The sequence below is a fragment of the Lagopus muta genome, chromosome 1 (assembly GCF_023343835.1).
Source record: "Lagopus muta isolate bLagMut1 chromosome 1, bLagMut1 primary, whole genome shotgun sequence".
In the NCBI taxonomy this organism is placed as follows: Eukaryota; Metazoa; Chordata; class Aves; order Galliformes; family Phasianidae; genus Lagopus; species Lagopus muta.
Genome location: NC_064433.1, coordinates 77,361,255 through 77,372,573, shown reverse-complemented (window position 1 = coordinate 77,372,573; position 11,319 = coordinate 77,361,255). Strand labels below are relative to the sequence as shown.

The 11,319-nt window shown below is 49.4% G+C and overlaps 2 protein-coding genes across 2 annotated transcripts; one reads left to right on the top strand and one right to left on the bottom strand.

The window, feature by feature from the left end:
* The first annotated feature begins 107 nt into the window (after window positions 1–107).
* Window positions 108–2,193, top strand: CDCA3 (cell division cycle associated 3). Its single transcript, XM_048928353.1, has 5 exons — window positions 108–287; window positions 360–480; window positions 549–755; window positions 1,328–1,449; window positions 1,826–2,193. The coding sequence occupies exons 1-5, from the start codon at window positions 168–170 to the stop codon at window positions 1,961–1,963; spliced, it is 708 nt and encodes a 235-aa protein (XP_048784310.1). The 5' UTR covers window positions 108–167; the 3' UTR covers window positions 1,964–2,193.
* A 1,036-nt stretch (window positions 2,194–3,229) lies between these two features.
* On the bottom strand, window positions 3,230–7,366 carry GNB3 (G protein subunit beta 3). Its single transcript, XM_048928281.1, has 9 exons — window positions 7,290–7,366; window positions 6,712–6,750; window positions 6,440–6,546; window positions 6,265–6,328; window positions 5,978–6,140; window positions 5,813–5,879; window positions 5,154–5,355; window positions 4,170–4,386; window positions 3,230–3,367 (listed from the first exon to the last, which is right to left on the bottom strand). Exons 1-9 carry the CDS (start codon window positions 7,344–7,346, stop codon window positions 3,261–3,263), a joined length of 1,023 nt encoding a protein of 340 aa, XP_048784238.1. The 5' UTR covers window positions 7,347–7,366; the 3' UTR covers window positions 3,230–3,260.
* Between the last annotated feature and the right edge of the window lie 3,953 nt (window positions 7,367–11,319).

Here is an 11,319-nt window from a genome sequence, read left to right as displayed (position 1 = left end):
GATCGACAGAAGGCAGGAGGCGGGGCGGGGGCGGGCACGGGGCGGGATCGGAGGCGGGGCCCTATTCCGGGCGGGGACCAATGGGGCGGCGCCACCGCGGCCGAGCGGGAGATTTGAATCGCGGCAGCGCCGCCGGCTGGGGACCGCGCGGCTCCACGCCCGCCGCTATGGGCGCCTCGGGCAGTGCTCCTACTACTCCCGTGCCCGGTCCCCTCCGCAACCGCCACCTGGCTCACGTTAGCGATCCGCGCTCCCCGAGTGCCGGCATCCTGCGCACCCCCATTGAGGTACAGCGTTTCCCCCTTTCCTCCCTCCTCACTGCTCTCCGCGGCCCCTCAGCGCCCGCTGTCCTCCCGCAGGTGGTGAGCTCCCCCGCCGGCAGCCCCCAGCCCGGGCCTGCCCAGGCAGGCGCTCAGGACGCCGACCCGCGCTCGCCGACGCCCGGCATATCCCGCACGCCCATGAAGGACACGCAGAGCGGTGAGTGCCGGGCCGCCTCCCCGGGGCCTATTCCCGGTGTGGGCTGAGCGCTGTCTCTTCCCCCGCAGACAGCGTGGAGTGCCTGGTCAGGCAGCTCGGAGAGGCCTTCGCCGTCGACACCGCGCCCCCGGAGCCTCCACCACCCGCAGCAGCGCGCGCGTGTGAAGAGCCAGCCCTGCGGGGCGCCGCGGAGCTGCAGCCCGACAGGGGCCCCGAGCCCGGCTGCGAGGCGACCCTGCGGCCGCACCGCTGTGCCGGGCCTGGCTTGGCCTCTGGTGAGCCCCTTGGGGGTGGCTGAGGGGCTGTGTGGGGCGGGTGTGTGCTGGAGCAAGCGGTCGGTCTCCAACGGTTCTTCCAGCTGACAGGCTGGGGACTGCTTCTCTAAATGAGTTCTCTCAGGGATTGAAGAGTTACACCCCAGAGGAGCGTGCACAGAGGACAGAGCCGGGCTCTTAGCAGCGTTGCCCACTGTCAGGACTAGAAGCAATGGGCACGAACCAGAGAGTTCATGAGAGAGAACAGTAGGGTTCTCTCTGAACACCAGGCAGCGCTTCTGTGCTGTGCTGGTGATGGTGCCCTGGCATGGGTTGCCCACAGGCTCTGGGCTCTCCCTGGAGATCTCTAATACCCACCCAATTGTGGTCCTTGGCACTCAGCCCTCAGTGTCCCTGCTGGAACAGAGCATGGTCAGATAGATCCAGAGGTCCCTGCCAGCCTCTGCCTTTGTCTCGTTCTGATCCTCTTACCTTCTGGATAACATGTATGAGATCATATGTCAGGAAGCACGTAAAATCCAGGACCATTTAGCCTTGTTGTGACACACTGACTTGTTTCCTTTGCTTCTCAGTGAACAAGCATGCAAGACGCAAGGCCAGCAACAAGATCTTGGCAACCTCTGGTGGGATTGTCCGTTCTCCCTTCAGTATCCTACAAGACGATAATTCCCCCAGTGCTCCTGTCCAACGTCAGGTAAATCTCACTGCTTCATACTGTGGGAGGGGAAGGGGCTGAAATAACAAATCTCTCCATTTTTTTTGTATAGCCACAGGCTGGAACTATGGTCTCCCAAACCTGTAGAGCCTGGTGATATCCTGAGAATGCTTATATGGGATGGTCTTATGCCTAGATCCCTCTCAAATCTTGTTCCATATCTGTATTCCTAACTCTACCACAATATTACTCCCTTCCATTGCATCCTCTCTATATTTTCTATGAAAATCCTGTACTCTTACATTAGAGTGCCAGATATTCCGTCAAAGGTGGATGGCCTGAAAATGGCTTATGTATTTTACTGAGAGTTGAATAACTCGGTTTGTATTTTACCATCATTTTTTTCCTTCTGTAGGTTAAGAAGCACATACTGGGGGAGAACCCTGGGGAGAAGGATGTGGCAGTGGATCTGAGCAGGAACCTCAAAGCTGGGAACTGTGCTTGGAGTGATTTAAACAAAGAAAACCAACAGTGTCCTTTTGTGGAGAACTAGAGATTTCTTTCCCAAAAATCTTCCTGTAATTCTCTTTTCAGAGAGTCCTCTAGGACTGGGAAATCCTGAAATCAACTAAGACTCCAGACTCATGATTTATCTTCACCTTTTTCTGGTGGGAAGATAATACTCTTAACCTTATATATATTCATATACGTACAGGCTTTGGTTCTCCGTAGGCTGTACTGACTGTATAGTTCTTATAGTAAATAAATTAATCTTAAAACTTAGCTGGTGTTTGATACTCTGTATCTGAGGTGACAGTAGGAGCATTCTGCTTGTCCAGCATGTGTGTCTTCTTTTATTCTAAGTTTAAGGGACTAATATGTCAGCTTTCCATTAGCTCTGATGCTCAGCTGTCTCCTGAGCTGAGAGATTTAAATTGTTACAGATCTCCAAGGCTTGCAGGGATATAATTTCAGTGCCCCATTCTAACTCAGAGCAGTGAACTTCAGGACAAATAGGGCTATTCTCAACAAAACAACAGAGGAACACGTTCCTTGTGGACTTAAAAGAATACATTCTTTAGAGAGAGAATCAAGAGAGTGTTCACGGGAGAAGAGCGGCTCTGGAAATAACAGTCTGTGGTGCTTATGTCAGCTTTCTTTATTTGCCTGGACTATGGAGACCTAGAACAGACATGAAAGCGGTAGCTGATGGCTACTGGTTAGACAGGGTCACTGCACAATATAGGAATGAGGCAAAAAGAGAAGAAACAGCAAGAAGCAAACAATAAATAAAACATTCTCTGGTAGTCTGAGGGCTATATTTTTTTCCCCCCATTTATCCATAGATAAGTCTTAAGTTTTTCCCAATAGAAAGTGAGCCCAAGTTACACTACCTGCTTGGTAAGGGTTGCATGTTATAAATCTCAAGCCTAGTATATCTCTGAGGCTGCCTGCAGAAGTATGACAGCCCCACAGAAGCTAGGTATAGTTAAATCAAAGGTCTAGGACAGAGGTGTTGAATGAGGGGTCCTCCAAGGGCTGGATACCAAATGTGGGTGGTGGTGTTTGGAGGAAGATGCAGTGTTTGAGGTGTACTGGAAAGTCCAGAGATATAACTGATGTGTTTTATAGGTCTTCAAGCCTGCAAGAATTTAGGCTTACTTAGAGTTAGAGAGAACAGCCAGTGTGTGTGCTCCTCCTCCTTCCCCTTTCACTCTAGGAGACCCCTGTAAGCAACCTGTGTGTAGCGAGAAGTGAGAGTGACAAGTGGGTGTTTCTGTTGTGCTTGGCTGATGATGCGGTTGCTGTGGGCCATGCTTCCGCTGTTCTTTCTCTCTCCTCTGCTGCCCTTAGTTCCAAATCTTGAGGAAGCTGTCCCAGGAGCCAGTGGCAACAGCCATGCCATCTGCTGTAACGCCCAAGCAGCTCACCCTGTTGTCGTGGCCAGAAAGGATTCCTGATGGGAGAAGATGATGAGAAATCAGTAGAAGAAATAGGGCTGAGAGAAGGCAAAAGGCTTAACTGAGCTGAGTGCTTTCCCCACAGTCTGTGTACCCAGTCTTTTATGCATCATTCTGTTCCCGCAAAATGTGATTAGCAATCTGTACCTGGCTAATCAGAGCAAGTGTGCAGAAGAACATTTGTGCATGGTGTACAACTAGGGTATCTGGCCAAGGAGCAATGTTCTTAAGAATGTCCAGCTAGAAGCATCCTCAATGCAAGAGATCGTTGCCAACTGTTTTCACCATGGAGCCATTGTAAGGCTAAGAAAGGAAGGTGTCCTTGACAAAACTAAGAGAGCAATGCTTTTGGAGATCAAATGTGGGCTGTGATAAGTTTTGGGGGACTAGGAGCCACGTCTAGAAGAAAGATAGTAACTAGGCGTATCCTTTGCATCAGAGCATCCAAAGCTGCTGGATAGAAGCCCAGGTCCATGCTCAGCTTGGTGCCTGGCCACCGTGCAGCGCTGTAAGAATGTATGACATAATACTGATGTTTGAGAGCAGTTTAGCTAAGAGGAATATTGACACTTTTCTCTTCTGAAAAACTTGTTTCAAGCCTTGACCTGATCAACATTAAAGCCAACATTTAGTAAGGTAGTTTATTTATTATTTAAGCACAAGAAAGCACTGCTGAGTTTTGGTTGGTATAGGATGTGTCCCTTTCAGAAAAATTAGGGATACATTGCTTTTCCTTTCTTTGGTAGGGATAGAAGACCTCTGCAGAGAATGAAAGAAGTGCCTCCAGGAGCCACTCACCCACACGTTCTGCTTTCAGGGAGTCCCAGATGTTGCAATTGAAGTCATCATATCCAGCAAGCAAGAGGCGCCCGCTGCGGGAGAAGGCGACTGATGTGATTCCGCAGATGATGCTTTCGTGAGAGTACACTATGAGCTCCTGGTCTGCCCGGAGGTCAAAGAGGCGGCAGGTGGCATCATCTGAGCCAGTGCAGATGGCTTCGCCATTAGGGAAGAACTGTGAAGGGCACATCGGATTTTAATGAGGCTGTTTTTATGGATTTTCACCTCTCTGCTAACCATCAGGAAGCCACCTTCTCATAAGTGCTTCTTGGGTGTGTCCTGCCCCAGCTCCCAGAGCAGAAATCAAGCTACACAGGTGTGGCAGAAGAATAGCCACGTGTCAGGTGAGAGAAGCTGTACACTGCAGGAAGCCAGCAGACCCATTTAATTAGCAGAAAGAGATGACACTGTATACTGTTCTGTCACCTCTAGGGCTCTGGTTTGAATCCTTGCCTCTACGGTTGATACTTTCCCAGATCTCTCTGCTGCCTTACATAAGGATTTCCTCTTCAGATGATCTTGTGATCCCAAGTTACCACCCCTACAAGCTGAAGACGAGACTTTCAGCTAAATTAGATATTCCAGCTACCTCACTTGTGTCTTCTGTCAAGGCTCCTAGATCATGCCGAAGCTGAGGTTCCCAACAGCTGGTACAAGCAAAGCAGCATAAACACGTGTTATCGTGCTGAGCTCCACAGATGACAGTGTACTGGCTGGGTCCAAGCCAGGTTTGAAGAATGGCAGGTGCTCTGGTGCCCCAGTGCCTGCGAAGAACCAGCCCCCAACCTGAACTCAAGCCCTCTTTGCTTCAGGCTGAATCCCAAGACCCTTGTTCCTCATGTGACTGACAGCCTCTCTCAACCATGACCTGAGACTCTATTTTATTGCTGGTCCATCCTCTTTTTTCTTTTTTCCCCTCTACCACACAGATGGCATACGTACGCAGATGGCATTGATGTCAGACTCATGCCCTGAGAATGTCTGGCGGCAGGTACCCTCCCGTACGTCCCACAGTTTGGCAGTGGCATCACAGGCTCCAGAGATGAACAGTTTGAAGTCTGGGGAAACTGCCAAGCTCATACAGTCTCCAGTGTGACCCAGGAAAACGGTCTTCTGCTGCCCTGTCTCAATGTCCCAGAGCGCACTGTGGAAGAGAGAACTTGTCAGAGCCAGACAAGGCCATACAGTGCTGTTAGCTGGCTTAAAGAGTTGTTCTGCTTGCAAGGAAAAGGAGGGAAGTCATGGGCCTGGCTACCACGTGAGATGAGTGGGAGTATAGACCCGTTTCACCGATAGACCTGTATCTTGACCCAACCTGCACAGGGAAAAACAGCAGCTGCAGAGCAATGAGTCTGGCTTCTTGAGTTGCTCTTTGTGGCTTTCAGGTAAAACATCCTTACATAAAGTGGGAAGAAAGATGCTGCAGAAAGAGCACCACGTGTTCAGCCAGAAGAGCCAAAGGGGCTGCATAGAGTCTGCGCCTGAGATCACACACCACCATGAGGCAGAGCTCTCCCAAAATACAGTATATGATGGGACCAGTGTGAGTTTTCAGTGCCTGTGGCTGCTCGTGTCAATAAGATACAGAGGATAACACTTACCATGTGGTATCTCCAGAGCTAGTCACAATACTGTTGTCATCAAGAAACCGGCAGCAGGAGAGGTAACCTGGGGAGCAGGAACCAATGAATATGAGACAGAGCAGGGCTAGAAGAGTGAGATTTGGAAGCAGAGGCACCCAGGCCGCTGACAGGCAGAACACCCACCTGTATGAGCTGAGAGTTCCCTGCTCACTTTGACATTGCCTTCACGCGTCTTGAGGTTGTAGATGGAGCACATGTTGTCAAGGCCCCCACAGGCCACAAAATTACCTGAGGGTGCATAGGCACAGGTCATGACCCAGGAGGAACGCAAAGGGATGGCGTGAACCTGGGAGGACAAGAAACCATGTCTGGCCTCTGGCAGCAGAGGAGATGGGAGAGCAGGGCGAGGGCATCTGAAGGGTTCCAATCCCGCATCCCATCCCAGTTTTCTGCAGCCACATGACTCTTACCTTGTTAGTTGTGTATGTGTCCCACACAATCAGTTTCCCATCTTGTGAGGCACTGACCAGTAGTCTGCAAGAAAGGAATAAGACTGTGTTAGTAGGTCTTTCTTTGCCAGAGCCTTCTTGCTCTCTATATCTACGTGCTGCCAGGCACCCAGCAGATCAGCAGCATCTTTCTCACTTGGAGTCTGTTGACCAGTGCATGGCGTAGATCTTGGCCAAGTGCCCACGCAGAGTCCTTCGGGTCCGCATCTGAATGCGGCCGACAACCTCCATTCCAGACACAATCTGAGGAAAGAGCAGGGGGAGGGAAAGAATTAATCTGGGACCAACAGGAGCTGTACTGCCTCCCTATCCCTGCTTCCTAATTGCTTCCAACCTGGAGAGTCCCCTTGGAAGTGATGCTAGCTGACCTCATGCATGTTAACCTGCCCAATCACTCCTGGCCCTTACCTGAGCAAGTGTTGTGTCTGCACAAGCTTTCCGGGCATCCTGGAGGAGAGACAAGAGTGGATGAGACAGAAAAAAAGGTGTGTGACGGAGGCAACAGCAAGTAAAATTCAGAGGCCTTCCCTACAGTCTCATTTAAAATGGATAGGAGTTTTGCTTAGTTTGTATTGTACCCAGCACAGGGAGTTCCTGCTCTGTGATAAGGGCTGCTCAGCACCAGTCAAACAAGCAGTAGAGAGGTGAGTCTAAGGCTCCCCAGTTCTCCATGCAACACCTTTTCCATGAATCCTCCAGCCTGACAGAACACCAGCTGCCCCCACAGACAGAGGTCTGGAGATGAATTAGTCTTTGCTCATCTGCAGTCATGATGCCAGTGTCCATTCCATTCTCCCCCTTGTTGTCTACTTTTCCTTCCAATCCCTCCCTCCATACTAGGAAGATCTCCATTAGTACATAGAGGGCTGTGCGGTGTTGCAGAAGGCTCCAAGGATATACTTGGAGAAAGCTCAGCTCCAAGTTGGAGACTTAGACACAAGGGATAGACACTCTGCCAGCAGTTTCATGACTATTGCCAGCGTTACCGCAATCTGCTTCTTCAGCTGCTCAGCCTCCTGCTTCATCTGTTCCATTTCTCCCATCTTTCTGAGCTAGAGGTGGCTTTTCCACGTGGGCAACCTTGAATCTGGGAAGACAAATTAAGGGAGGGAGATGTGAGGTAGAAAGGCCAACAATAAGACTGCTCAGTTATGGAAATGCAGGTGTCTCTGATAAAGGCTGATTTTTGGTTGAACGACTGAAATGTCTCACTGTACCCAGTCAATGCCCTTAGCGTTTGGGAAGGTCATGCTAAACCTCATCAAACATCCTTTTGATCTTGTGTCCTGCTTACATGAACACTGAGAAGCTGAAGAACTTCTTGCTGAAGTTCTGCTGCACTTGCATCAGCAGGCAGTGCTCATCAGTCCTCCATCAAGGAAACTGAGGGATTGCTCTAACAAAGTTCCCTTCTAGTTTAAATAAAATAAAACTAAAACTAAAACTAAAACTACTACTACTAATAATAATAATGTGGACACCTCGGGAGGAATCTGAGATTAGCATAAGCAGATAGTGGTATTTCTCCTATTTTCCTAGCCCAGTTTTTCACCAGCTTCCAAAGCTAGTGGCAGCATTTACGACATGCAAGGCTTTCACAGGTTTTCTACACAGTTGTCCTGTCACTTTTTGTACCATAGTCAAAGTTTAATATCTTCAGTGCACAGTAGTGAGGAATTCCACAAGTCAGTAGCATGCTTTATGAAGAAGTTCCTGGTTCTGATACACCCAGAAGGCACTAGTTCCACTTGGAGGTTCTTTTGAGTTGAATCTGCAAATAAATGGTCTCTATTCACCTCAGCATCACTCAGAATTGTATTGATCTCTGTCATATCCATCTTTATCCATCCCTTTTGCAGAATGCAGAGCACAATTAGTCATTCCTTACATGTAAACTGCTGCATCTCATCACCTCTGTTGTTCTCTAAGCACTTTTCAGTTGTTTACAGAGCATAGATGATACGCTTGCATAGAGAGGGCAATGAACCAGAACTGCAACTCATGTTCAAGTTACAGCTATACTATAAGATTGAACAACATCTCAGTTTTGTTCTCTCTTTTCCATTTGGTGTACTTAAAACTCCACCAGTGATTCTGACATCTTCACTCTTGTAGACAAATATGGTCTTTATTATTTCAGTCTTTCTCCTTGGTAGGAATGTGTGTCCAGAAATGTTTTAGGTGTTCATCCTTAAAGCTGGCACTTTGTCCAAGACCTATAAGACTCCAAGGACCTGCAGAACTACTGCTACCCTCTGTGAGCCACAGCATTCCATCTTGCTCTGGCCTGTTGCTCAAAGGCCTTGCTTTCTCCATGCCAGGCTGCTCTCTGGCTGTGGGCACTCCCCAGGCATTGACAGCTCCTGAATCCCAATTTTGCTTACCATTTTTATGTAGTTGCTCCTCATGAACTCTTTGATTTTCTCTTCAGAATCCCTTCCCCTAAGCAGCTCTGTCTTTTGCTGCTTCAAGCAGGATTAAATTCTGCTTGGTCAGAGTTTGCTGAGCGAGATGCAGGTTTCCCTCAGCTCCCAGGAGGCAGGTATTTATCCTAAGGAGAGGATTTTTCAGACTACTCTTTGCAGAGGAAGTCTCGTACCAGCTGCCTGCAAGCCTGAACAGTGTTACAGCATGGCTGCCCCTTGCCTGCTGCCTGTACCACGCATGGTTAGGGCGCAGGGTGCAGGCCCAGGGACACCATGTCAGAGCCTGAGGAATGCATCCTAGTGGTGGCTTAGGGCTGTCAGACTCAGCTGTATAAATTGATGGGGGGGAGATCAGCACCTGAGCTAGCCCCTTGCCACTGTTTTCTCTTTCTCTTGACAGAGCAGTGGTGATGAGATTGCTCCCAGAGGTGGAACAAAGGGAGCCAAAGGTGGAACAAAGAATAATGTCCTGAAAACCCACCTGAAGGCACTTCTCTTTGGAAAAGAATTGAACAACTCACCCCATCCCTCAGCTCATTGGCTGACTGGGCAGATGCTGAGGAGGCCTTGCAACTTCCAGCAGCAGGCTCCTCACCTTGTGATGTTTGTCCCTCAGCTTTGCTGTACGGACAAGCTCTGGATGCTGTGTGCAGCTTTGGTCACTGTCTCCTAGCACACTAAGTGGTAAACCTGAACCTTCAGCATCCCCGAGCAGACCAGCTCCTTCATTCTGGTCCAGAATTTGCCCTCTCATAGTTTTCCCCAGGACCGATCCTACCTCCCCTCCATCATGTCTCCACAGCCCTTAGCACCAGATGCCTGCTTCTGCTTCCCAGTTCACTCTCTCCTTCCATCCTCCTCTGTTTGGTCCCCAAAGCATGAAGGCTTGTCTTCTGTGGTAATCTCTTCCACAGAATCACAGAACCATAGAAAATCCCAAGTTTGAAGGGATCCACAAGGATCACTGAGCCCAAATTCTGGCTCCACACAGCACCACCCAAACCTCAAACCCTATGTCTGAGAGTGGTGTTCAAACACTCCTTGAACTCTGACAGCTTGGGGCCATGCCCATTGCCCTGGGCAGTTTGTTCCAGGGCCCCACTGCCCTCTGCTCCCAGTGCAGCTCCATGCCATTCCCTTGGACCATGTTGTTGTCACCAGAGAGAACTCATCCTCAAGCTTTTCCTGGCTGGAACAGCACTGTCTCTCTGTTGTGCAGCCCATCTTTTCACAGACCTTTGCCTGTCTGAAATCACCATCCATTTGCCTTCCTTGTAGCCACTCTTGTGGACTTCTGCTTAGACATGCACAGTAAAGACAGACATTTTTTCTCTGTTCCCTCCATTCCTGCAATCCTTGCCCAAATGAAACTGGCTGCATGCACGTCTCCCAGCATTCCTTGGGCCCACAGATTCTTCTGTATCTCTTCTGTTTGTTGTTTTTTTTTTTTTTGTTTTGTTTTGTTTTTTTTTTAACTTGGTCTCTTCCTTTCCTGGATGTATTTTTTTCTCAAATACGGCACTAGAGAGCCATTTCCTAGGAGTCTTCTTTGCCCTCTGCTAACGTGCATGACAAGATGCAGGGCTTTCAGAATTGACAGGAAGATCAAAGGGCAGGGGCATGATCTCAAGGATGGATAAAAAGGGCTAAGTATAGAGAAGGTGCAGCTCAGGTTCAGATCTTCACCTGAATCTTTAAATCCCTCTGAGGGAACAATCTAAATGATGTTGGGAATTGTTCTCAGCCTCAGGACAAGGAGCCACAGATGAGCAGTAATAATAGCCCTAGTTTCACCTTGCACCTCCACCCATCACATTCCACTGAAATTTGTTCCGAGCAAGTGATGAAGTCCCCACTGCAGCACTGCTGTATCCTCAGAGGACCATGGTAGGTGTGCGGAAGAACAGCTTGTCATGTAAATTTAGGGCAGGAAATGGGGGAACTGAAACTGTGAAGATGAAGAGAACGTGGAATGGAGCTTGGAGCCTGGCCAAGGCACAGTACTGCCCTGAGCAGGACCTTAGGGATGCACATTTCTTACAGATCTGCAGATAAGAGCACGGAAGCTGACAAGATTGGTGTTAAATGGAAAGGTTTCCAAATGATGCAATCCCAGTGCTTTCTGGAAGTAATGGCTCTTTCAGATCAATGCTAAGCAGTAGAGGAAACCAAATTGTTATGCTCCTCTGAGAAACCATTTTTACCACTGTCACCCTTGTGCTACAACAGAGCAGGAGGACCCATGACACCAGCACTGCTCCATAGCGCCGTGCATCTAGTGAGCCACACACACCTGGAGAGCACTGCAATGCAAACAGCCTGTGCTCAGTCAGACCACCTCAGCCCCTCTTCCGCTCTCTGCGTTGGTCACACTCATCCAGTTGACAGTTCTTAGACTTGGAAAGCAGCTTTCCTCTCTCTGCTCTCTTTCACTGTGCTTTCCCCTTCTGCCTTTTCTGGTGAGCTGGCTGGAGCCCCCTGCTGCATTACTTTTGTTGGTGGACTGCCAGACTCATTCTGAGCCCCTGGGCACCTTCCCTGCCTTTTGCTGCCAAACCGTGACTTGTCAGGGCAGTAGCCATGTACCTTG

Bases quoted from the DNA above. Each gene is read 5' to 3' on its own strand.
- CDCA3 (XM_048928353.1), top strand. From the start codon at position 168: ATGGGCGCCTCGGGCAGTGCTCCTACTACTCCCGTGCCCGGTCCCCTC. The intron at 288-359 runs GTACAGCGTTTC...GTCCTCCCGCAG, and splicing joins TCCTGCGCACCCCCATTGAG to GTGGTGAGCTCCCCCGCCGG. The intron at 756-1,327 runs GTGAGCCCCTTG...TTTGCTTCTCAG, and splicing joins CGGGCCTGGCTTGGCCTCTG to TGAACAAGCATGCAAGACGC.
- GNB3 (XM_048928281.1), bottom strand. From the start codon at position 7,346: ATGGGAGAAATGGAACAGATGAAGCAGGAGGCTGAGCAGCTGAAGAAG. The intron at 6,751-7,289 runs GTAACGCTGGCA...TCTCTCCTCCAG, and splicing joins AGCTGAAGAAGCAGATTGCG to GATGCCCGGAAAGCTTGTGC. The intron at 5,880-5,977 runs GTGGGTGTTCTG...CCTGCTCCCCAG, and splicing joins GGAACTCTCAGCTCATACAG to GTTACCTCTCCTGCTGCCGG.